The 25,543-nt window shown below is 47.4% G+C and overlaps 1 protein-coding gene across 2 annotated transcripts in view; it reads right to left on the reverse strand.

The window, feature by feature from the left end:
* Window positions 1-4,083: 4,083 nt before the first annotated feature.
* Window positions 4,084-25,543, reverse strand: part of WDFY1 (WD repeat and FYVE domain containing 1) — a 71,027-nt gene continuing 49,567 nt past the window's right edge. The window contains exons 6-12 of one of the 2 annotated variants that reach the window (XM_060193680.1): window positions 24,396-24,508; window positions 23,636-23,762; window positions 20,415-20,520; window positions 13,243-13,344; window positions 10,111-10,241; window positions 6,611-6,719; window positions 4,084-5,602 (exon numbers count right to left, since the gene is read on the reverse strand). In XM_060193680.1, coding sequence (XP_060049663.1) covers window positions 5,543-5,602; window positions 6,611-6,719; window positions 10,111-10,241; window positions 13,243-13,344; window positions 20,415-20,520; window positions 23,636-23,762; window positions 24,396-24,508 — 748 coding nt within the window. In that variant the 3' untranslated portion in view covers window positions 4,084-5,542. Of the gene's footprint in view, window positions 5,603-6,610; window positions 6,720-10,018; window positions 10,242-13,242; window positions 13,345-20,414; window positions 20,521-23,635; window positions 23,763-24,395; window positions 24,509-25,543 lie in introns of those variants that run through there. The other variant, XR_009550607.1, reaches the window with a different exon arrangement.

Raw genomic sequence — 25,543 nt, forward strand, 5'->3', positions numbered from 1 at the left:
TTGTGGCAAAGACAAAACAAGTCCCAAAGCAGCTCCTCGTCTGTACAATGTTGCTTTGTGGCCACTTCATGGAGGTGAAGGCGTGGGCCTTACCTTCTGGCTTCCAGATGAGGAATTAAGGGTCCAGCTGCCATTCCTCAGCTTTCTCCTACTGTGTGAGAAATCATTCTACAGGGACTGGCGTAAGGATCCCGGTTCGAGCTCCTGGCTCCCCACCTGCAGGGGAGTCCTTTCACAGGCAGTGAAGCAGGTCTGCAGGTGTCTTATCTTTCTCTCCTCTCTGTCTTCCTCCTCCTCTCTCCATTTCTCTCTGTCCTATCCAACAACGACGACATCAATAGCAATAACAATAATAACCACAACAATAAAGCAAGGGGAACAAAAGGAAATAAATATTTAAAAAAACAACAATGGCAATAAAAAAAAAAAAGAAATCACTCTACAATTTAAGAGTTGAAAGGAACCATTTATACCTTCGTGGGTTAAGAATTTAGAAGAACTTGGACGGGAACTCTCCAGCACTAGAGATCCAAGATGGCTTCTCACAGAGAATCAGGTGGAAGTTGCAATGGTGTTTCTGATCTAACCTCAGGCATTTGAACTGTCACTTCTGTCTTGTTCTGCTAGTGAGTCTCTAAAGGTTGGCCCACGTCCCTAACCCAACTCTTAAGAGGAAGGTCTAAGAACTTGTAGAAATGTTAAAACCACCACCCTGATTTTCACACAAGCCCAGAAATGAACACATTTCTGTTTGACCATATGCTTTCTGTCGTCCCCTTTCTTCCTCTTTTTTAATACCACCCTGGGTTGATTCAAGCAGACGTTCTTATTTATTTATAGAAGCTGTTCTCCAATGAGTTCCACTAAAGACTGGTAACCATAATTTAACTTCCCATAACAGAAACTGTCTTCATGTTCAGACTAACACGGCATTCTCAGATGCTTGGGAGGAATATCCCTGCGTGTGCTCTCTGAACTTTTCAATAAGTCAATGAAACGGGCAAGATTTAGATAATGTAAGACCTAAAATTACAGGCTTGTCTGTTGTTGCACAGAGAATCAGAACATGTGAGCTCCAACAGGTGTGCACCAAGTGTCAACATGAGCTGAAGCATGGGGTTTCCAGCAGAGGGAAGGTTTAAATATAATCAAGAGTAGGCGAGACACTCAGGATGTAGTTGGTAGAAAACTGATCAGGGCTGCCATGACTCTCCTATGTCCCCAACAAATAGAACACAAATTAAATTGAGCCAATGGAGTAACAAGCAAGGAATATTTTATTGTATACATATTCTTCCAACAACAACAACAACAACAACCACCTGAACTCACAAGCAGGAGTAAAAACAAAGGGTCTAAGCTCTCTGGGACCTGCAGGGCATTGTCTTACAGAAAGAGCTACAAGACAAAATGGAATCAGCGTTGTTCTGTGCTTTCCCGGGCAGTCACAAAAAAAGGCTGTACAGAAAGACACTTTATATTGGACTCTGATATAAATGTGCTGCACAATTAAGCTTCAGCTTACTCAAAGAGTTATTGTATCAAAAACTGCAGAAAAACAAAGGAGGCATCAGATGCAATCTGCTCACAGTTAATAAGCAAGAGAACCTTGAGTACAGATCGTATGTTACTGGTTTGTTAAAATGCCACCCTGATTCAGGAGCAGAGAGGTTGTCTTTAATAGTGACTGGTTTCAGGGGGCCGGGTGGTGGCATACCTGGTTGAGTGCACTGGTTACAGTGCGGAAGGACCTGGGTTTGAGCCCCCAGTCCCCACCTGCAGGGGGAAAGCTTCGCAAGTGGTGATGCAGGACTGCAGGTGTCTCTCTGTTTCTCTCCCTCTCTGTCTCCCCCTTCCCTCTCGGTTTCTGGCTGTCTCTATCCAATAAATAAAGTTAATAAAAATAAAGAAATAAACAAAATAGTGACTGATTTCTTCGAGGTTTGGAGACGTCAGATCCAGTAATGGAAGTAAGAAAGTGATTTAATGAAAACTAATCTTGAGATACACCACCATCTCCTTGGGCCTCAGCCCATGTCAAAGAATTTCAGTAACACGTCAAGGGTGAAGAATCAGCATTTGCTTGTCAGACCCATAAGAGCTAAGCATATGGACTGTCTCCAACATCCTTTTATTTATATACTTTTATTCATTTATTTTATTGCCCTTGTTTTATTGTTGTAGTTATTGACGTCGTCATTGTTGGATAGGACAGAAATGGAGAGAGGAGGGGAAGACAGAGAGGGGAAGAGAAAGACAGACACCTGCAGACCTGCTTCACCGCTTGTGAATCGACTCCCCTGCAGGTGGGGAGCCTGGGGCTCGAACGGGGATCCTTATGCCGCCAGTCCTTGTGCTTTGCACCACCTGTGCTTAACCCACTGGGCTCCCCGTCTCCAATATTCTGTGCGGATTAGTGTGAACGCACAGGAATGCAAAGCCCAGACAACTATTACTTGACAAATGGTAACTTTGAGAGGAATGTAGCTATTTCCCAGAGGCCTCACTTGATTTGCCCAGTCAGTGAAATTGAGAAAATAATTTTTGCCCACCTCCACCTAAAACTGTCCCAACAGCTACCTGCGACATAGTAGACAAGAGAAGGTTACCCTGTGCTTGTAAAAGGGAAATAACAGGGCTGGGAGACAGCTCCCCTGGTAGACCCCATGCCTGACCATGCACAGGCTGGAACCCTGGTACCACATGAAAAGAGCTGCCAAGGGCACTGGGAAAGCTCTATGGGTGGAGTGGCACTATGGTATCTTTTCTCCCTCTCTGTTTTTGCCTTCAGGTTTATGGCTGGGGCACTATGAATCCACTGTCCCTGGTGGCTCCCCCCACCCATCTTATTGGATAGGACAGAGAGAAATGGAGAGAGGAGGGGAAATCAGAGAAGGCGAGAAAAAGATAGACACCTGCAGACTTGCTTCATTGCTTGTGAAGCGACTCCCCCCCACCCCCGCTGCAGGTGAGGAACTGGGGGCTTGAACTGGGATCCTTGCGTGGGTCCTTGTACTTTGTACTATGTGCGCTTAACTCAGTATGCCACTGTCCAGTCCCCTCTTCCTATCTTTTTCAAAATTACAGAATGGAAAAGAGAGAAAGGAGAGAGAGAGGGAGGGAGGGAGAGAGACAGACAAGACAGACAGACAGCAAGGGAGAGAGAGAGAAGACTCTAGTAAAAAGAATATAACTTGGAGCGTTCCTTTTCAATGCCTAGTGCCACTTCCTATTTCCTCCTGGATCTGCAAGAGCTTAACCCCTCAGGAAGGACTAGAACCATCTTAGTTTCTCTATGGGTTTTTTATTAGACTTTTTAAAAAAGATTTATATTTATTTATTAATGAGAAAGATAGGAGAGAGAGAAAGAACCAGACATCACTCTGGCATATGTGCTGCCTGGGATTGAACTCAAGACCTCATGCTTGAGAGTCCAAAGCTTTAATCACTGTGCCACCTCCCTGACCACTTTATTAGACTTTTAAACAAAGTTTGGAAAGGTGGGTTCAGTCTACCACAGACATTTAAAAAAAAAAAGCTACATTTTACAAAAGTTAAAGGAGAATAAAGCCACAGTCCAGCACTCTTCAGCACAGCAAGGCATCCATCCTACTCTGCTTTCCTGGAGGAAGGGCCTGGTGAGCACTGCCGGGTGGGTAGGAGCACTGACCTTTCAAACCATTTATTTCCAAGTCACCACCGCTCAATTCTTCTTCCAGACTGTTAGTATAAAGAGATATTTTTCAAAATGCCTAGGCATTGTTTTTGTTTGCTTTGTTGTTTTAGCAGAGTACCTCTTCTAGGTGCTAAGAGTATTTCATGGAACGGCAGCACCTGGCCGTTTCGCTTCTGAAGGCAAGTCCACTTCTACGGTGGCTTCTGGAACCCATGGTGCTGGACCTCCACCCCTTTCCTAGTGACCGAGACGTCTTAAGAGTCTTTTGTACACATTGATGGTGAACGGTGAGAATCACTATACCCTCTCACGGCTCTCTGAACAAATTTAGCCCCTTCCTCACATCACAAAGAAAACCCATCTGGTCTTGATGGGATGCTTGTAAGCATTACTAAGTTTGTATCATCTTTGTTACAAAAACTAACCAAAAAAAAAAAAAAAAAAAGGGTTGGCAGACCTCTGGCCACTCATTTCCACATCCACAGCCCTACAAAGAACTGAGGCATGTTCCCTTGCTGAAAAAGAACGGATAAGTGCATGATTATTAAAATATACCCCCCCACCTCTTCTGCATCTAGGGATTAAGGAGGTTGAAAGCTCTGAGAAGTCATTTGCTTCAACTGATTCTGTTAGTTTGTTAGGAAAACAGGTTCTAAGTTAGGAATTACAGGGCAGGACCTGGTTAGGGGTCGCTGTTCTCCGGGTTTCCCACAGAATATAAGCAAAGATAATTGCAAGAGAAAACTAGCATGGTGGGAAATGCTTTGGTTTGATTTTTTCTTCCTTTTTTTTTTTTGACTGCAGCACAGCTTAGCTCTGGTTAACAACAGTGTTGGGGTTCTAACCCCCGGACCTTTCACACACAAGCCCTGTGTGTGACCACTGAACTATCTCCTAGGCCCTTCTGGAGATCTTTACTGAGATGTGTACTCAACTCTCCCGGCCTCGCAAGGGTTCATGTTGGAACCACAGCTCTGAATGTGTCTGGTCGGAGGACTGGGCGGTTCCAGGGAATGGACTTGTCACTTCCCGTCGACAGCTGGGTTCCCTTCAGTTGCTACTAACTGCAGAGAGCAACAGCCGGTGGCCTGTGGGACTCCCACACCAACAGCACCGTAAAAACTGGCTGATCTCTGGAGCACTTCTGGGGGCAAGGGGAGGATGTGGACTGCCCTGGGGTAACACAGAAGTTTCACAACCCAGCAAGGGTTGAGGTGGGTCTCCTGTGACTTGGGAACCAGGAAGTGAGTGAGGTGCCTACTAACTGCAGGGAACAGTCCCACCCCACCGGAAAAGAACAGACACCTTTACCAAGTCTGTCCTTAACTAAATGTGGAGGAAACGCCCCTCCTGCCAGCATGGGAGGAGGTAGGTGGCCCTGGGTCCTTAAGCTCCTATTACACCTCAAGAGAGAACAAATCTTCCTTCTCCCTCAGATTCCTGCTCCATCAACAGAGAGCCACAGGGGGCTGCCCTGCTGGCCAACAACCCTGAAGGGAAGTGTGATTTGGGACAGCTGACAGGAAGTTCCAAGGCTGACAGGAAGTCCTAAACAGTGTTGCTTGTCCTCTCAGACGCTCGCCCGGCTGGGGAGGAAGCTTCTCTGAGGTGATTCTGCACCTGGCTTTGCCACTGCAGACGTCGGGCCTTTTCCACATGGGCCCCCACAGGTTGTTCCGCCGATGCCCAAAAACACACCTGTACATTTTTTTTCTCTTTTTAAAAATGCTGATTCTTTTTTTTTTTTTTTTTTTTTTTTTAGTGGCTGTTGTCTGCTCACAGGACGGAAGGTGTGGAGCGACGGGGAAGGGTGGCATTCGGTGCCGGCTGCCATCAGTGAGGTCCGGACAGTGCCAGGGGCCCGGGTCAGTGTGGGGAGAAGCCAGTGGCCAGGCTGCAGCCCACCACGGGTGTCATGTCCCAGATCTGCAAGAGAAAGGAGACGCAAGAAGCGACATCAACAACAACAATGACCACAACAAGGCTACAACAACAAGGGCAACAAAAGGGGGGGGGAATGGTGTCCAGGAGCAGTGGATTCATGGTGCAGGCACTGAGCCCCAACAATAACCCTGGAGGCAAAAATAAATAAATAAAAGCAATCTGTTTCTGAAAGTGGCTTGGGGTTTAGTGAAATGAAAAAGAAAAAGCATCCCCACCTGCAGGGGGAAAGCTTTGCGAGTGAAGCAGGGCTGCAGGTGTCTCTCTCCCACTCTATCACCCCCTTCTCTCTTGATTTCTGACGGTCTCTATCCAATAAATAAATAAAGATAATAGAAAATTAAAAAAAAAAAAAAAAAGAAAGCATGGCCGCTTCTCACAACCAGGAAGCCCCGGGGCCAGGTGCTGGTGCACCTGTTTGAACGCACATGTTACAATGAGCAAGAACCCGGGTTCGAGCTCCCAGTCCCCACCTGCAGGGGGAAAGTTCTGCAAGTGGTGAAGCAGGGCTGCAGGTCTCTCTCTTTTTCTCTCCCTCTCTATCTCCCACTATCCTCTCGACTTCTGGCTGTCTCTATCCAATACATAAAGATAATAAAGACAACCACAAACAAACAACCAGGAAGCCCTCTGCTGGGGGGTGAGAGGAACACTGGTTAGGGGTAGGGATGGCCAGAGAGTGCTGGGCCGAGGCCCAGGCCAGCTGTGGACAGAAAATGCTGCATCACCCCTACAGAGGCAATGACACACAGATGCCAGAGCCTTCTCAGTGTGGGGACATGCCACCAGGAGAAGCCCCTCTTACCTATCTACCCCACCCCCCCGCGCCCACCACCACCCCTCACTCCCACCAGGAGACTCACAGGAATGCAAGGGGCCAAGCCGCAGCTCTAAGCTGTTTATAAGCAGGCAGACTTGGCATGGTTCACTGTGTGTGATGGAGCAAGCCAGTAATGGGAGTGGGGGGGGGGGAGTTACAATGAAGTTGGTTACCTTAACCACGCGGTCGGTCCCACAGGTCACCATCAGTCCCCGGGCGACGTCCATGGACATGTGGGAAATGTTGTGTTTTCCTTCGTGAAAGGTCGCTAGAGAGGTTCGGCTAGTGGAGAAAAGAAACCGCAGCTGAAGGAAGGGTCCCTTTTCCTACCTTCTTTTCTTTTTAAAATTTTTTTTTCTTTTTAAAGATTTTTTTTTTGTCCTTGTTGTTTTATTGTTGTAGTTATTATTATTGATGTCATCGTTGTTGGATAGGACAGAGAGAAATGGAGAGAGGAGGGGAAGACAGAGAGGGGGAGAGAAAGACAGACACCTGCAGGCCTGCTTCACCACCTGGGAAGCGACTTCCCTGCAGGTGGGGAGCCGGAGGCTCAAACCGGGATCCTTCCTCCGGTCCTTGTGCTTTGCGCCACCTGCGCTTAACCCGCTGCGCTACTGCCCGACTCCCTTCTTTTTAAAGATTTTATTTATTAGAAAGATAGGAGGAGAGAGAGAGAACCAGACATCACCCTGGTACATGTACTGCTGGGGATTGAATTCCGGACCTCATGCTTGATAGCCCAATGCTTTATCCACTGCGCCACCTCCCGGACCACTCTTTTTTTTTTTTTTTTTTTTTTAAGATTTATTTATTTATGAGAAAGAGAAAAGGAGAAAGAACCAGACATCACTTTGCTATCTGTGCTGCCAGGGATTGAACTCAGGACCTCATGCTTGACAGCCCAATGCTTTATCCACTGCACAACCTCCTGGACCACTCCTTCCTCCTTTCCTTTCTTCTTTCCTTCCTTTTGAATACTTTCTAGGGAAATGCCAACTCACCAGCCAATTTCCAAGTATACAATTTCATAGCTCACAATGACAGGTGTCAGAACACCTCACCCTGAGGAATTTCTATCCTTGGAAACAAACAAACAAACAAACCAAAAAAAAAAAGTGATATTTACAATAACAATACTGAAATCTGTACCTGAAAATGTGACTGGTTCTGAATATTTATTTTAAAGATTAAGGATGCTCAGATGCATGTAAGTTGCAAGATCGTTACAAAAAATTTTAGTGTGCTCAGGCAGGTGGTTCAGTGGTTAGAGCATAGGACTTCTGGGTTTGAGGTCCCATGGTCATCCATTACCATGCACCTGCCAGAATGATGGTCTGGTTCTCTTTCTCATCCTTTCTTTCTGTGTGTGTGTTTAATAAATAAATATTTGTAAAATAGACTTTTTAAGACATCAAGATTGAATGGAATTGAGTACAAATGAGGAGACAGAAAGGGAGAGAGAGAGAGAGAGAGAGAGAGAGAGAGGCTGGCAACACTGTTGGCAACACTGTTTCACTGCTCGTGAAGCTCCCTCACTGACCCCACTGAAGGTGGGGGACTGGGAGCTTGAGGTCCTTATGTGTGCACTCACAGCCTGGACCCAAAAAGATTTTATAAAACTACTCCAATAGCTGACTTGTTTGTTTGTTTGTTTTGACAGGAAGAGAGAAAGTGGAAGATTCCAGCCTTGAGGTTCGCTTCAGTGTGATGGGAGCCAGGCTTAACCCTGGGTGGTGCACATGGCAAAGGAGCAGACTGACTATCCAAGTGAGATAGTTTGCTAGCCCCTGACCTGTATATTTTTTAGAAAGATTGGGCTATTCTCAGACACAAAAACAGGAATCTTGAATGCAGAAGAGGAACCTCGCTGTGAACTCAGGCAGCCCAGGCAGACTTTCCCCAGACAGCTGGGAGCTCCCCGCCACCACCTCCCACCCGCCAAGCCCGTCTGCCATCCCACTGTCTGCTCAGAAGCCAGATCTGAGGCTCCACCCTGCTCTCACCAACCAACATCAGAGGTGCCGGCAGGACACACAGACGGCTCCTGAAGAAAGAGACGGCCGGGGGTCAGGCTGTAACGGTTTCTGGAGTTTTCTCAGCATTAGAGGACATGGAACCCCTGGCCTTCCTGTCCTCACAGCACCCAAGAGGTGCTCTGGGGTTCTGCGGTGTCTGCTCGCTGTCTCGGCCCCTCCTTCCTCACATGTCAGGCAAACCTGCCTTAGTTCGCAAAGCCAGAGCACGAATCCTCTTTAGGAACTGCACGTATGGGGGAGGCCACAGGACAAGAACTCATCTGGATCGTACACCTGCTTTGTTGGGCAACGAGCCTGTGGTCCAGAGGACAGCCCAGCCCCCACCACACTAGAGGGAGCCTCGGTGCTGTGGTGTCTTTCCCGCTCTCCCTCTATCTCTCTACCTGGAAAAAAAACCAAAAACAGTACTGACAAAAAGGAAAAGGAAGGGAAGAAGGAAGGATGTACGGTGGCCAGGGAGTTGGCTCTGGTGTAGTGCTAAACATGCATATGTAAGGTCCTGAATTCAACACCTGGGCGGAACTTGAATGTGTAATATATGCCAGTGATGCTCTGATAGGACATAAAGAGATTAGACAAAGAGACAGCCCAGGCCTAAATTCCAATTGTTTATTGGGGCTGGGTGGGGGTGCACCTAGTTGAGCACACACATTACAGTGCGCAAAGACCCAGGTTCAAGCCCCGGTCCCCACGTGTAGGGGGAAAGCTCTAGGAGTGGTGAAGGAGGGCTCCAGGTGTCTCCCTTTCTCTCTCTCCTCTATCACCCACTTCCCTCTTGGTTTCTTTCTTTCTATTAATATTTATTCCCTTTGTTTATAGTTGTTGTTTTTATTGATGTTGTTGTTGTTGGATAGGACAGAGAGAAATGGAGAGAAGAGGGGAAGACAGAGAGGGGGAGAGAAAGATAGACACCTGCAGACCTGCTTCACCGCCTGTGGAGTTACTCCCCCTGCTGGTGGGGAGCCGGGGTTCGAACCGGGATCCTTCAGCCAGTCCTTGTGCTCTGTACCATGTGCGCTTAACCCGCTGAGCTACTGCCAGACTCCCCCCTCTTTATTCCTGTCTCTATCCAATAAATAAACAAAGATAAAATGTCACCAGGACCAGGACCCAGGTTCAAACCCTCAGCTCCTATATGCAGGGGGAAGCTTCACAAGTAGTCTCTCTACCCTTTTCTGTCTCCCCTCCCCTCCCAAATTTCTCTCTGTCTTAGCAAGTAAAATAAAAATAAAGTGGGAGTCAGGTGGTAGCACAGTGGGTTAAGCGCACGTGGCGCAAAGCACAAGGTCTAGAGTAAGGATCCTAATTTGATCCCTGGGCTCCCCACCTACAGGGGTGTCACTTCACAGACAGTGAAGCAGGTCTGCAGGTGTCTGTCTTTCTCTCCTCCCTCTGTCTTCCCCTCCTCTCTCCATTTCTCTCTGTCCTATCTAACAAAGATGACATCAACAACAATAATAACTACAACAGTAAGACAAGGGCAACAAAAGGGAATAAATAAATAAATATTAAAATAAAGTGTTAAAAAAAAAACAAATTGCTTACTAACTAGGAGACAAACAGATCCGTGTCAGGTGTCAGGTTCCTTCCCACACAGAGGACAGACAGGGAGGCTCTAAAGACCCAGGAACACTCACTCCTCGTCCTTGATGGAGTCGTAGCAGGAATCGCACATGCGGACTTGGAACTCGAAGCCCATGACGGGGTAGCAGGAGCGCCTGCTGCTGCACTTCCCGCAGACAGCCTGGCCGCACTTCCGGCAGTGATGCTGCAGGGCGGGGACGGGGAAGGAGGCAATTTTGTTGTTGTTGTTGAATTTTATTTATTTTTCATTTTTTCCACTGTTGTTGACCTTGTTGTTTATCGTCGTTGTTATTGCTGTCGTTGTTGTTGGACAGAGGGTAGGACAGAGAGAAACAGAGAGAGGAGGGGAAGACAGAGAGGGGGAGAGAAAGACAGACACCTGCAGACCTGCTTCACCGCCCGTGAAGTGAACCCCTTCAGGTGGGGGAGTCAGGGGCTCGAACGGGGATCCTTATGCAGGTTTTTGCGCTTCGCACCCTGTGTGTTTATCTCGCTGTGCCACTGCCCGACTCCCAAGAGGCACTTAATTCTGACACGACATAAATGTCTCCATTTATAATCCCCTCAACTCAACTTCTTTTTCTTTCTTTCCTTCCTTCCTTCCTTCCTTCCTTCCTTCCTTCCTTCCTTCCTTCCTATCAGAGCACTGCTCAGCTCTGACTTGTGGTGCGGGGAGGATTGAACCCGGGACTTTGGAACCTCAGGCATGAGAGTCTCTTTGCATAACCATTATGCTATCTCTCCCCTCCCCCCTCAGTTCAACATTTCAGCACAAAAGGTGGATAATCTCCACACCAGCCAGGCTTTCCACACCACCTCGTTTTTACTAGCCAAATCCTCCAAGTTTGCTTACTCGTTTTATCTACCTAGTTAAAACCAAGCTCAAGTTCATTTAGGAGCCCGAACAACTAGTGACTTCAGGAAGAGAAAATCTATCCCTTTGTCAGAGAAGATTGCTGAAGCAAACTGTAATACACATCCAGTAAGAGGTAAAAACACAGTCAAACACCTAGCCATTTCTTCTAGTTCTTTTCAATTATGATTCTGGAAATAAGCTTTGAAGACGCTCCAAGAGTCTTTTTTATCGCTTATTTTGGCAGTTTCTTTCCTCTCTATTAGCTGCTTCGTAAAAGTAAGGCTGATCTCTTCAGGTTTCCTTAGAACTGGGGATAACTTCTCCCACTGATTAAAACAAACAGGTCACCACCGGCCATGCCCTGTGAGGACGAGGCTCCTGCTGGTGCTCGGGGGCCATTTCAGCGCGTCAGAAAGCTGAGCACTGGGAGTTGGGCAGTAGCACAGCTGGTTAAGTGCAGTTGGCGCAAAGCGCAAGGACCGGCTTAAGGATCGCGGTTCGACCCCCAGGCTCCCCACCTGCAGGGGAGTCACTTCACAGGCGGTGAAGCAGGTCTGCAGGTGTCTATCTTTCTCTTCCCCTCTCTTGTCTTCCCCTCCTCTCTCCATTTCTGTCTGTCCTATCCAACAATGATGACATCAATAACGACAATAACTACAACAACAATAAAAACAAGGGCAACAAAAAGGAAATAAATAAATATTAAAAAAATTATATATATATATATATTTAAAGTTGAGCACTAAAAAGAACTCTCATACTGCCTGCCCATCTCAGATTAGGCCTTGTGGTAGCTTTGTCAGTCACACTGGAGAGAGCCGACTAGCACATTAGCACATGCAATCTTTATGGGTCCATCCCTCAAGAAAGTACAGCTGGTAACAGAAGGCAAACAGACCCAGCATGCTCCCCTTACCTACAGAAACTCATATCCTGTCTAAGTGAGGCCTTCAGGGCTGCTGTAGAAACATATATGTGTACATACAGGCCCACATATGTACAGATATATATTTATCTTTTTTAAAATTTTTACTTATTTATTATTGTGTAGAGAAATTGAGTGGAGGAGGTAGAGATAAGAGAGGGAGAGAGACAGAGACAGACAGACACCTGCAACACAGCTTCACCACTCGTGAGGCTTTACCCTGCAGGTGGGGACCAGGGGCTGGAACCTGGGTCCCTGCTCACTGAAATGTGTGCACTTAACCAAGTGCACCACTGCCTGGCCCCTGATCTTTTGGTTATTATAAGAATTTTAGTATTACATGAATACCCAGTGGTCAGAGCATCTTTGAATTTATTTTATTGTTTAACTTTATTTATTTGATTTGATAGGATGGAGAGAAATTTACAGAGCAGAAGGAGATAGGGAGGGAGACAGAGACACCTGTAGTCCTGCTTCACCACCCGTGAAGCTTTCCCCCTGCAGGTGGGGGCCAGGGGCTTGAACCTGGGTCCGTGTGCACTGTAATGTGTGTGCTTAACCAGGTGCGCCACCACCTGGCCCCCAGTGCATCTTTGAAATCTGTTACGTTATTTAGGATATGTTTCTATAACTTCTAAAAAAAAAAAAAGTACTTGAAACATGCAAATAAAAATGCTCCAGGAGGGGCCTGGCAGTACCAAGTACAAGGACCTGGGTTCAAGCCCACACCTGCAGGAGGTAGCTTCACAAACAGTGAAGTGAAGCAGGGCTGCAGGTGTCTCTCTTTATCTCTCCCTCTCCTTTCAATTTCTCAGTGCTATCTAATAAAATAAAATAAGAAAGGAATAAAAAAAAAGAACTGCTAGGAGCAGTGAAGTCGTCATGCAGATACCAAGCCCCAGAGATAACCCTGGTAGCAATTAAAAAAAAAAAAAAAGTAAAAATAAATAAAAATGAACTAATCTAGAGCTTAGGGGGAAAATGTTCCAGGTAATAATTATATGGAGTAATTTATGAGTAGTCTACAATTTTCAGTGTCATAGCTACACTGTTACTTTTTCAATATGTTTGTGACAACACGAGACTTATAATCTAAGATCCTGACCCATTCTACTTGTGTGGCTGGTCAACATAACACACTGAATTTGACAAATACTAGGTCTCAGTGACCAAAGCTGACATCTGTCTTTAAATGGGTTTTGGGGTGGGGGCCTCCTCTCAGGCTCGCCAGCTCTGCCAGTGTAGGACAAGGAAGGCACCAACTGGCTCACAGTTCCACTGGTCTCAGGAAAGTCTCTTTGGCAGTGAGATTAAGAAAAAAAAAAAATGCAGGCATCTGCAGAGAGCGCTTCCCAACAAAATGGATGGCGGGCAGGCCGTCGCACAAACACCCACAGTGCTCACCTGCCTTAGCCCTAGCGTCTTTGTGTCCCACATCTGCTTGATGTTCCAGAAGAAGGGCTGCTCACACTTCTGACAAGAGTCGCTCTCCAGCCACTGCGGAGCCTATGGGGGGAAAGACAGTCAAGGCTGCAGTCAGGGGGCTTCGGACACCGATCCTTCAGAAACCAGGACAGCTGTCTAAGTCCTGGTGTGGGCCAGAATTTATTATTTCGCCCAGTACCACAGTGTTCCCAGGCGATGTACTTGGAGCTCAAACCTGGGTTGTGTGCTGGGCAGAGCAGGTACCCTACCAGGAGTTACACTGCCAGCCCTGAAAATGGGAATTTTTATAAAGTCACTCAGTATCTTATAATTGTTGCCAAGATCAATATGGCGCATACACACACACACACACACACACACACACACACATATACTAGTCATCTTCACTATTTTGCAATGTTTACTGAAGTGTTTGACTTTTAATCTATTATTTTTTTCTTTTCTTTTTTGCCACTAGAATAGTCACTGGGGCTTGGTGCCGGCACAATGAATCCACTGTTTGTGGTAGCCTTCCCCACCTCCCCCTGCCCCATTTATTTGACAGGACAGAAAGCAACTAAGAAGGAAAGGTAAGACAGAAAGAAAGAAAGAAAGAAAGAAAGAGAGAGAGAGAGAGAGAGAGAAAGAAAGAAAGAAAGAAAGAAAGAAAGAAAGAAAGACAGTTGCAGCACTACTTCACCACTTGTGAAGCTTCCCCCTGCAGGTGGGGGTTGGGAGGCTCGAACCGGGGTCCTGGAGCATGGTAGGTAATTCATGTGCTCTGCTGGGTGCATCACAGCCCCAGCCCCCTGACTTTGAACTTTTACCAGGTGAAAGTAACTGAATTTTCACCATGAACACTGAAGGGACTGTCTTGGGACTGACTGCATGGGGGTGAGTGCCGCCAACAGCATGGGATCCACAAGCGCAGGGGAGGGCAAAGAGGGCACCACACAGCTGGCCACACAGCTGGCCACACAGCTGGCCTCAGACCCGGACACACACGGTGTGACTCCTGCCGTGCCACACAGAAGCTGCTCAGTCAGCACTGGAAGGGTCTGCTCACACAGCTGTGCTCCAGTGTGAGCATGCGACTCACGTTCCAGCACACACGCAGGGGGCATGCTCAAATCTCGGTCTCCTAACGTGGTGAGGATTAATTAGATAGAATCATTCTGTGAAGAGCTGGTAATTCGGTGAAGGCCTGGCCCGCAGCTAAGTATCAGACACCCCCGGGGCAGCCTGTGAAGGGCTTTATGGGTCTCCGTTCACTTAGATCCCATCAAGAGCTGTGGGAAATTCAGACCGACATCCTCCCCCTTGCACACACACAGACGCTGGGGATCTAAGAGGAAAGCGACCATCCTTGGTTGTCCTTGGTCTTGCCAACAAAGGTGGGGTCTCCCAGATCCAACCATTATCCCCATTCACTTGAACACCAGGCGCTCCACACAGTCTGTAAATGCCCTGGTCGTTTCAACAGGTGAGCACCTCCAGCCGTGAAAGTGGGCTATGACAAACAACACAAACTGTCCTTCACCCCAGAGCCTAATTCTGTCCAAGAGATTAAGGAAGAAAAGTATTTTGCTGAGCAAGGATGGTTGTAGGATTCGAGGGAAGAGAAACATGCTCAGTATAGTTTGGGACAACAGACTAAACATGGTATCAGAAACAGACTTCTTTGGAGATAGGTTTTAACATAGAAACTAACTTTTGTTTCTTTAAATAATCAGGATTGCTATGATGTAAGGGATCACTGATCATCTAGTTTGTTTCTGTTTGTTTTTTTCTTTTTTTCTTTTTTAACCAGAGCACTGCTCAGCTCTGGTTTATGGTGGTGTGGGAGGGACTGAATTTGACACTTTAGAGTCTCAGGCTTGAGAGTCTCTTTGCATCACCATTATGCTATCTACCCCACCCACTATGCATATTCTTCAAGGATGAAAGTTTTGTTTTGACTGAAAAGAGCAAAAAGAAGACACTGATCAATTATTCTGACCACTTTTCTCTCTTTTCTGCATCTTGTTTCACTTCCCCACTCTGGACAATGATGTCATAACAAGAAGAGTCCCATTATGGTGCCAGTATTCACTACAGCACGAATACACAGTCCCCAAGCGTACCATGCTTCATGTTCTGAGACCGACTACTTTAAATTAAGATTATCTTCTCAAGAGACTGATTCTGAGACCAGGTGGTGGCGCACTTGGCTGAGCGCACATGTTACAGTGCGCAAGGACCCAGGTTCAAGCCCCTGGTCCCCAGCTGCAGGGGGAAAGTTTCTTTCTGGCGATCTCTATTCAATAAATAAATAAAGACACTAAAAAAAAAAAAAGGGGAGTTGAGCTGTAGCGCAGCGGGTTAAGTGCACGTGGCGCAAAGCGCAAGGACCGGCGTAGGGATCCCGGTTCGAGCCCCCAGCTCCCCACCTGCAGGAGAGTCACTTCACAGGTGGTGAAGCAGGTCTGCAGGTGTCTGTCTTTCTCTCCCCCTCTCTGTCTTCCCCTCCTCTCTCCATTTCTCTCTGTCCTATCCAACAACGACGACATCAATAACAACAATGAAAAACAGCAAGGGTAACAAAAGGGAAAATAAATAAATAAATAAATAAATATTAAAAAACCCTTAAAAAAAAAAGAGAGATTGATTCTAACTAGTGCTACCTGCTCATTTATACTCCATGCCCACTTCCAAAAAAGAGCCTTCTAATTATGACCTGGCAGGGAGATAGTTCTGCTTCCAATGTCTAGTATGGTGGCTGACAGCCCCAGCGCATGGGGGAAGGTTCCAGACTGTAAGGACTTCTAGAGGATTTGGAGAGAAATTCCTAGCCAGCAACTGTGAGGCTAGAGAATCTGGGACCAAGTCTCTGTGCTTTTGCCTAGGAAGTTCTACAAGCTGTGTAGACTGCTTACCACTGCACTTCATTCACTCTGCAGGTAGAGAAACAAACTAACAGAAACGGTTAGAAAACAAGGCATCTTTTTGGGCTGGGAGACAGCTCAGCATTAACACAAGGGACTTGCATACAAGAGGTTGAAGGCTCAGTCCGCAGCACCACAAGCAAACAGAGCTGAGCAGTGCACTGGCTACACAAGCAAACAAACGAATAAAAATAACATTAACAATGATCGCATAATGAATAAAGAAAGAAAAAAAAAAAAAGAATGCGTCTGACATTATTCCCTTCTCCAAAAATCTCACCAGCCATGTAGACAGATAAGTGCACAGAGGGATACAGTCAGGCACATTATTGGGGGAAATCTTCCATAAACAGCTAAAAGAAAGACAACTGTCTACACAGGAAGCACCTTGAATGCGAGGCCAATCTTTTCACTCCCCAGATACACAGAGGAACTTAATTCATAATCGCATCAAAACCTTCAAGGTAGGAAGCCCGGTTGTACTTCATGTTTACTTTTTTCTCCTTTTTGTTGCACTTGTTGTTTTTTATCGTTGTTGCAGTTATTATTGCTGTTGATGTCGTCGTTGTTGGATAGGACAGAGAGAAATGGAGAGAGGAGGGAAAGACAGAGAGGGGGAGAGAAAGACAGACACCTGCAGACCTGCTTCACCGCCTGTGAAGTGACTCCCATGCAGGTGGGGAGCCGGGGGCTGGAACCGGGATCCTCACATAGGTCCTTGCGCTTTGCGCCACGTGCACTTAACCTGCTGTGTTACCGCCTGACTCCCGTACTTTGTTTTCTAAAAGAATACACCGAGGACAAGAAAAGTGGATTGGGGGGCCGGGTGGTGATGCACCTGGTTGAGCACACATGTTACAGTGCACAAGGACCTGGGTTCAAGCCCCTGGTCCCCACCTGCAAGGGGAAAACTTTGTGAGTGGTGAAGCAGGACTACAGGTATCTGTCTCTCTCCCTTCCTATCACCCTCTTCCCTCTCAATTTCCAGCTGTCTCTATCCAATAAATAAAAAAAGATGGAGAGAGAGAGAGAGAGAGCCAGGTGGTAGTGCACTGGGATAAGTGCACATGGCATGAAGCGCAAGGACCAGTGTAAGGATGGAGCCCCCAGCTCCCCACCTGCAGGGGAGTCCCTTCACAGGCAGTGAAGCAGGTCTGCAGGTGTCTGTCTTTCTCTCCCCCTCTCTGTCTTCCCCTCCTCTCTCCATTTCTCTCTGTCCTAACAACAACAACAACAACAACAATAAAAAACAAGGGCAACAAAAGGGAAAATAGAAGAAGTGGAAGAAGGAGGAGGAGGAAAAACCACAGAAGAGATCCAAAAGGCCGAGAAACACAGGAAAAAATGCTCCAAGTCTCTGATTGTCAGAGAAATGCAAATAAAGACAACAATGAGATACCACTTCACTCCTGTGAGAATGTCATACATCAGAAAAGGTAACAGCAGCAAATGCTGGAGAGGCTGTGGGGTCAAAGGAACCGTCCTGCACTGCTGGTGGGAATGTAAATTGGTCCAACCTCTGTGGAGAATAGTTTAAAGATCTCTCAGAAGGCTAGAAATGGACCCACCCTATGACCCTGCAACTCCTCTCCTGGGGATATAACCTAAGGAACCCAACACATCCATCCAAAAAGATCTGTGTACACATATGTTCTTAGCAGCACAATTTGTAATAGCCAAAACCTGGAAGCAATCGAGGTGTCCAACAACAGATGAGTGGCTGAGCAAGTTGTGGTCTATATACACAATGGAATACTACTCAGCTATAAAAAATGGTGGCTTCACTGTTTTCAGCCCATCTTGGATGGAGCTTGAAGAAATCATGTTAAGTGAAATAAATCAGAAACAGAAGGATGAATATGGGATGATCTCACTCTCAGGCAGAAGTTGAAAAACAAGATCAGAAAAGAAAACACAAATAGACCCTGAACTAGAGTTGGTGTATTGCACCAAAGTAAAAAGACTCTGGGGCGGGGATGGGGGGAGAATATAGTTCCAAAAAGGATGACAGAGGACCTAGCGGGGGTTGTGCTGTTATATGGAAAACCGAGAAATGTTATGCATGTACAAACTATTGTATTTACTGTCTAATGTAAAACATTAATCCAATAATTAAATTAAAAAATATTAAAACATGATACTACAAAAAAAAGAAAAAGGAGGAGGAGGAGGAGGAGGAGGAGGAGGAAGAAGAAGAGGAGGAGAAGGAGGAGAAGGAGAAGGAGAAAGAGGAGGAGGAGAAGGAGGAGAAGAAGAACAGACTGGAATCCAAGCTGCTAAACTTCCAGAGAGCCTCTAGTGGGCACAGGTTCCTCATGCTCTAGAGAGCACATCTCAGACTACGTTTCCTGCTCACCCAGAACGACTGGCAAATGGCAGGCTGAGAGTCCAGGAAAAGAGCAAATGACTTGTCTGGGTGGATGCGGCCACTTAGGTGACAACGCACTGTTCCAACAAGCCCTTGGGCAGAATGTACTGCGTGCCCTGCAAGACTGACAGCTGCACTGGCTGCTAACAACTACACCGAGCTTTATCAAGTGGCCTCTGGGTAATTCCGGAGGAGGAATTAGTTAGGCATATAAGGATCTCCTCCAGTTCCTTTTCATTCTGCACCAAGGAGTAGACAAGGCCTTGCATATATGTGATACCACTGGCCAGCCTACTGGGGCCAACTTTTTTCATTTAGAAGTAGCAGGAAGGGGTGGGGGGGGAGAGGGAGAGACAGTAGGAGAGAGGGAGACGGAGAGAGTAGAGTGGGAGAGAGAGAGTAAATTGGGAGAGAGAGAGAGGGAGAGGGAAAGAGAGGGGAGAGAGGGAGTACAGTGGGAGAGAAGGAGAGAGAAAGTAGAGGGGGAGAGAGGGGGAGTGGGAGAGCAGGAGAGAAAGAGAGAGACATGGGCCAGGTGGTGCAGTGCTTGGTTGAGCACACGTGTCACAGTGTGCAAGGACCCTGGTTTGAGCTCCCAGTCCTCATATGCAGGGCGGCGAAAGCTTTGCAAGTGGTGAAGCAGTTCTGCAGGTGTGTGTGTCTCCCTCTCTCCTCTCGATTTCTGGCTGTCTCTATCCAATAAATAAATAAAGATAATGGTCTGGAGGTGATGCAGTGGATAAAGAATTGGACTCTCAAGCATGAGGTCCCAAGTTCAAACCCCCCCAGCAGCAGATGTACCAGAGTGATGTCTGGTTCTTTTTCTCTTCCTATCTTTCTCATTAATTAATAAATGAAATCTTTAGAAATACATAAACTTAAAAAAGAGAATAGGAAAACTAACTACTGTTAAAAAAAAAAAAAAAGGAAAGAGGGTGAGATTCACCCGAGATGTTCTAATGCATTATATAGGAGCTTCCTGGCACGGTCCATGGTGTTCCCACTTGGTGCTGGGGCCCAAGAGCAGTCTCCTCACACAACTGGCAGTGTGTGCTCTCCCAGGAGAGCTACCTCCTCACCTCTGTTTGCTTAATTTTTTTTTAATTTTTAATATTTATTTAATCCCTTTTGTTACCATTGTTGTTTTATTGTTGTAGTTATTATCATTGTTATTGATGTCCTTGTTGGACAGAACAGAGAGAAATGGAGAGAGGAGGGGAAGACAGAGATGAGGAGAGAAAGATAGACACTTGCAGACCTGCTTCACTGCCTGTGAAGTGACTCTCCTGCAGGTGGGGGAGCTGGGGGCTCGAACCGGGATTCTTAGGCCGGTCCTTGTGCTTTGTGAGACCTGTTCTTAACCCGCTGCGCTATTGCCCGACTCCCGCTTAACTTTTTTTTTTATTCTATGAGGCAGTAACATAAGGGGCCAAAGCACCTTTGACCACATGTTGCATTCTTTGGCCCTACCTGTGCTGCTCTCACCTGAGGTCTGGGACAGAACCTTGGACCTCCTGAACCTGCCTGTATACCCCGCCACGTTCATGGACACGATCTTGTCTGTTTGGCGGGTTATAAGGTCACTAGCAGAACTACTGATCTTGGGTTCAGAGGACGTTCACTCGGGAGAGTGTACACTTCACTGCATGTGAGGACCTGGCTTCGAGTCTCTGGCAGAGACAGCCGTCTGAACAGAAAACTATCAGGTGCTGAGCTCAGTCTGTCACCTGTGCACCTCACAGAACCCACGTTCCGGGTCACTGGGGCCAGCAGAAGGGGTGACATTCACAGCAACCCCAGACATTGGGGTCCCCCCATAACCCCCAGGAGCCTCTGCTGGGCTGGGCGCCCGTACTCACCTCCTCCCTGCTGACATCCATGTTCCACACCGCGATGCCGCCGTCCACAGAGCAGGACACCAGCTGGCGTGTGAGCTGTAGGTAGCACAGTGACTGTACCCGGTCGCTGCAGGCAAGGGACACGTGTCACTGTCTCCAATCGGGAAAACTCAGGGCGCTGCCCCACTGGGGTGCTGAGCTCACCCAGCACTCAGCAACTGACTCATTTATTTTTTTGATTGAGACAGAGAGAAGTCGAGAGGTGAGAGAGAGAGAGAGAGAAGGAGACACCTTCAGCACTGCTTCACCACTTGTGACGGACGTTTCCCCCTTGCAGGTGGGGGCTGGGAACTTGAACCCAGGTCCTTTTGCATTGTGATGTGTGTGTTCAACCTGGTGCAGCATCACCCAGCCACAATAACTGGCTCTTTATTTATTTATTACTTATTGGGTCTATATAGAGAGAAGGCAGGCAGCGACAAGAGAAGGAGAGAGAGACTGTCACACTGCTTCACCACTCATGAAGCTTCTTCCCTCCCCCTGCAGGTGGGGACCGGGGACTTGAACCCGGGTCCTTGTGCATCGCAACATGTACACTCAGCCGGATGCACCACCGTCTGGCCCCAGCCACCAGCATCTTATCCCTGATGGCTTGGTAGAGCATTCTGGATTCTGGCATGAAGCTGGCAGTCTCACTATACACAGCAGCAGCAGTGCTCTGTGAGTGGTGGAGTCGTGCTCTGGTGTCTCTCCCTCTCTAAAATAAAGACTGAAAAAGCAGGTCCCGTGTGTGCATGTGGGGCCTGGGTTCACAGCTCGGTGCTGAAGAAAACATCATACTGGAGTCAGAGAAATGATGACTAGGACTCCCTGAACCAAGCACTATGATTTCTTCTTCAGGCACACAAGATGCAGCTAACAAAGGTCACAGGAGGCGAGGCATGGCCCCTCTCTTTAGGGGAACAGAACCCATAAAAACAGGTAATAAAACACAACAGAGGTTACTGGGTTACTGGTACTTAAACTTCTCTCAAGAATTCTGCCCTTTCCTGTATGTCTGACTAACCCCTTCTGAACAGCTGGGACACACTCCCTGGCCTGTGGATTCCGGAGAGAAATTGTCTCGGTTGCCTTTCTTTCTTTTATTTTTATTTATTTTTAATTTTTTTAATTTTAATTTATTTATTTATTCTTTTTGTTGCCCTTGTTTTTTTATTGTTGTAGCTATTATTATTGATGTCATTGTTGTTGGATAGGACAGAGAGAAATGGAGAGAGGAGGGGAAGACAGAGAGGGGGAGAGAAAGACAGACACCTGCAGACCTGCTTCACTGCCTGTGAAGCGACTCCCCTGCAGGTGGGGAGCCGGGGGCTCGAACCGGGATCCTTCCGCTGGTCCTTGTGCTTAGCGCCACCTGCGCTTAACCCGCTGCGTTACTGCCCGACTCCCTTATTTTTAATTTTTTTATATTTATTTATTTTCCCTTTTGTTGCCCTTGTTGTTTCATTGTTGTAGTTGTTATTGTTGATGTTGTCATTATCGGATAGGACAGAGAGAAATGGAGAGAGGAGGGGAAGACAGAGAGGGGGAGAGAAAGACAGACACCTGCAGACCTGCTTCACTGCCTGTGAAGCGACTCCCCTGCAGGTGGGGAGCCGGGGGCTCGAACCAGGAACCTTACACCAGTCCTTGCGTGTTAAGTGTGCTTAACCCGCTACGCTACCGTCAGACTCAAGTCCCTGTTGCCTTTCTAACTCCATTCCTCCCTAACCAACAAGGAGGAGAGGAAAGGAGGGGGCTTTCCCTTTACCTCTCATGGCCAGAGGCGGGAGCGTTAACACCACCGTGGCCTAGCATGGACGAATGCGACTCCATCAAACTATGTGTTACCTTCTCTGTTTTTTTCTTTTTTAAGCAAAACAATGTGCTCAGCTCTGGGGTATGGTGGTGCTGGGGACTGAACCTGAGACTTCAGAGCCTCAGGTATGAGAGTCTTGTAAACCCTTCATGCTGTCTCCCCAGCCCCATGTGTTACTTCTTAATGAAACACATGTCTGCATTTAATAAAGCAACACAGGAATCCAGTCTCAGAAAAGGTTACGGTCGCCTGACACGTGGTCGCCTGACACGTGATCGTCCCTGGTCAAAGTCCCTGCCTCCAGTCTCTACCTCCCCAGGGCTTTAGGGAGCTGCTTCAGCAGGGTAACTCCGTGGGGAGGAGAGGTAGGAAGTGCTCTCTGAACCAAGAAAGAAGAAAATCCTGACCCGCCCCCTCTTTTACTACAGACCAGCAGACACTCAGGTACAGAAAGAAGAACGGTTAAGTACTGCACTAAAGTAAAAGACTAGGGTGGGGGGTGGGGGGTTCAGGTCCTGGAACATGATGGCAGAGGAGGACCTAGTGGGGGCTGAATTATCATGTGGAAAACTGGGAAATGTTACACATGTACAAACTATTGTATTTTACTGTCGACTGTAAACCATTAATCCCACAATAAAGAAATTTAAAAAAAGAAAGAAAGAAAAGAAAAGTGATTAAAGCCTGGGGAAATAGCAAAGTGGTTATGCAAAAAAAAAACAAAAACACTTTTAAATAATAATCAAATTATCATTTTAAATGACAGCTTTGGAGAGTCAGGGGGTAGTGCATCGGGTTAAGCGCCAAGTGGCGCAAAGCGCAAGGACCAGCGTAAGGTTCCCGGTTCGAACCCCGGCTCCCCACCTGCAGGGGAGTCACTTCACAGGCGGTGAAGCAGGTCTGCAGGTGTCTATCTTTCTCTCCTCCTCTCTGTCTTCCCCTCCTCTCTCCATTCCTCTCTGTCTTATCCAACAACAACGACATCAATAACTACAACAATAAAAAACAATGGCAACAAAAGGGAATAAATAAATATTTAAAAAAAAGAAAAAAGACAGCTTTGGAGGGGCAGGAGACAGCCCACAAGGTGGAACGGATTCTTCGTCAGGCATGAAGACCGGGATTCGAGCCCCCGACATCCCGTGGGAACACCATGCACGGCATCCAGGGCAGGGGAGCTCCGTGAATCGCGGAGCAGTGTCTTGGTGTCTCTCCTGTCAGAAAAGCAAGGGAAAGAGCGCAGGGAGCAGTGGGATCACACGTGGGAAACCCCGGCAGGCAAACACAGAAGTAAAGAAAAGGCAGGTCTGCAGAGCACAGCAGCGGAATATCGTCTCCCTGGCTCCCGGGACGCAGGCTCACGGTCACGGTCACGGTCACGTACTGGTGGCCCTGAAGCAGCAGCGTGCGGCCCTTCCTTCCTCCGATGTCCCACATGATGATGCTGTTGTCAGAGGCGCCCGAGAAGAGTAGCCTTTGGATCGGGTCCCACCAGAGGCAGGCGATGCTACCTGGGGGTGGGGAGGTGGGGAGGACTGAGTGTGATTCTGTGTTAGGACGGACATGGTCAACAGCTCAAGACCCAAGTGCGACCTGCAGAGTCTTCGAATAAACATACATCTTCCACTGTACCAGGGCCATTCAACACATTATCATGAGTCACAGGGAAGACATATCATGGGGTTAAGAGAAAGCTCAGCCAGTAGAACGAACTTTACCATGAGCGAAATGCTAGGTTCGAGGCCCGGCCCCACCCGAGAGTCCATATGGCAGAGGGAGCTCCAGATAATGAAAAGTGAAACACTGATGTGGCTGCATGTAAGTGTCTCTGTATGCTGATATTTTACTCCACTCCACTCCACTCCACTCCACTCCACTCCACTCCACTCCATTTTGCTTAACCGGATGCGCTGCTGCCTGGCCTCCCACACAAGCAATTTAGAAGAAACTCTGGCAATGCAAAGCTCAATTCAGCAGCGTCCCTTCACCGTGTTTCCCCCCCACACAGCCTCTGAGATTTATATCCCATTCATGCCCGTCAAGCTGAAATCTAACAGAACATGTGAGCTGATCACTCGTGACAGACACCACAGAGCTGAGGATGAATAAAGTGAGAAGCCTGGAGAGACCCCACAGGCTCTTACCTTCATGCCCTTTGAGGGTCGTGATCACTGAGCAGGTACTCTGTTCAAGCTTCAGCAAGGTGATCTGTCCGGAATAATCGCCAACAAAAGCGTACTGAGTGTCAAAATCATATCTGTGGGGGCATGGTCAAGGGTCAGTAACGACACTCCAGCTCAGTTATAAACGAGAAAATATGCATTTTAAGAGATTAGCCGTGGTCCGGGAGGTGGCACAGAGGATAAAGCATCGGATTCTCAAGCATGTGATCCTGAGTTCAATCCCCAGCAGCACAGAGTACCAGAGTGATGTCTGGTTCTTTCTCTCCTCCTAGCTTTCTCATGAATAAATAAATAAATAAACACTTTTAAAAAAGGGAGATTAGCCAAACATGTACTAAAGTTTTGTTGTTTTTTTTTAAGGGAAGAAATATGCAACAGAGAAACACACAGGGTGTACACACTGAACTTCGAAGCTGCTGGGATTACTGGGAAAATTAATATTCACTCAAGCATTCAGCAAGGATTCACTGAGTCCCCGCTGCTGTGCCAGCTGATACTGTAGGAACCGGAGTTAAGAAAGGTGACAGCTAGTGAAAAAGACAAGCGTGAAAATAAGTCATAATGAAGGTTGATCACATCAAACGGTAACCACCGCAGGGAAAGAACGGAAACAAAACACCTCTGGGGCTGGCACAACAGCTCACGTGGATCATACACTTGCTTCACCACCTCTGTGACCCAGGTTTGAGCCTGGCCTGCCACCACAGTGGAGGAACCTTTGGTGCAGTCTTTTCTCTCTCCCTCTCCCTCTCTGTCTCTAGCAGAAAGAAAAAAATCAGGCTGGGGGGCCAGGAGGTGGCGCACCTGGTTGAGCGCACATATTGCAACGCACAAGGACCCAGGTTCAAGCCCTGGGTCCCCGCCTGCAGGGGGAAAGCTTTGCGAGTGGCGAAGCAGGGCTGCAGGTGTGTCTGTTTCTCTCCCTCTCTATCTAACCCCCTCGATTTCTGTTTCTATCCAACAAATAAATAAAGATAATTAAAAAAAAAAAATCAGGCTGGAACTATAAAGCCTCTAGATGGGAAAAACTGCGAGGGAAGTGGGGAGAGGGACAGGGAGAGAGGGGAAAGGGGAGGGAGAGGGGGAAGGAGGGGGAAATAGAGTGAGAA

The sequence above is a fragment of the Erinaceus europaeus genome, chromosome 7 (assembly GCF_950295315.1).
Source record: "Erinaceus europaeus chromosome 7, mEriEur2.1, whole genome shotgun sequence".
Lineage (NCBI taxonomy): Eukaryota > Metazoa > Chordata > Mammalia > Eulipotyphla > Erinaceidae > Erinaceus > Erinaceus europaeus.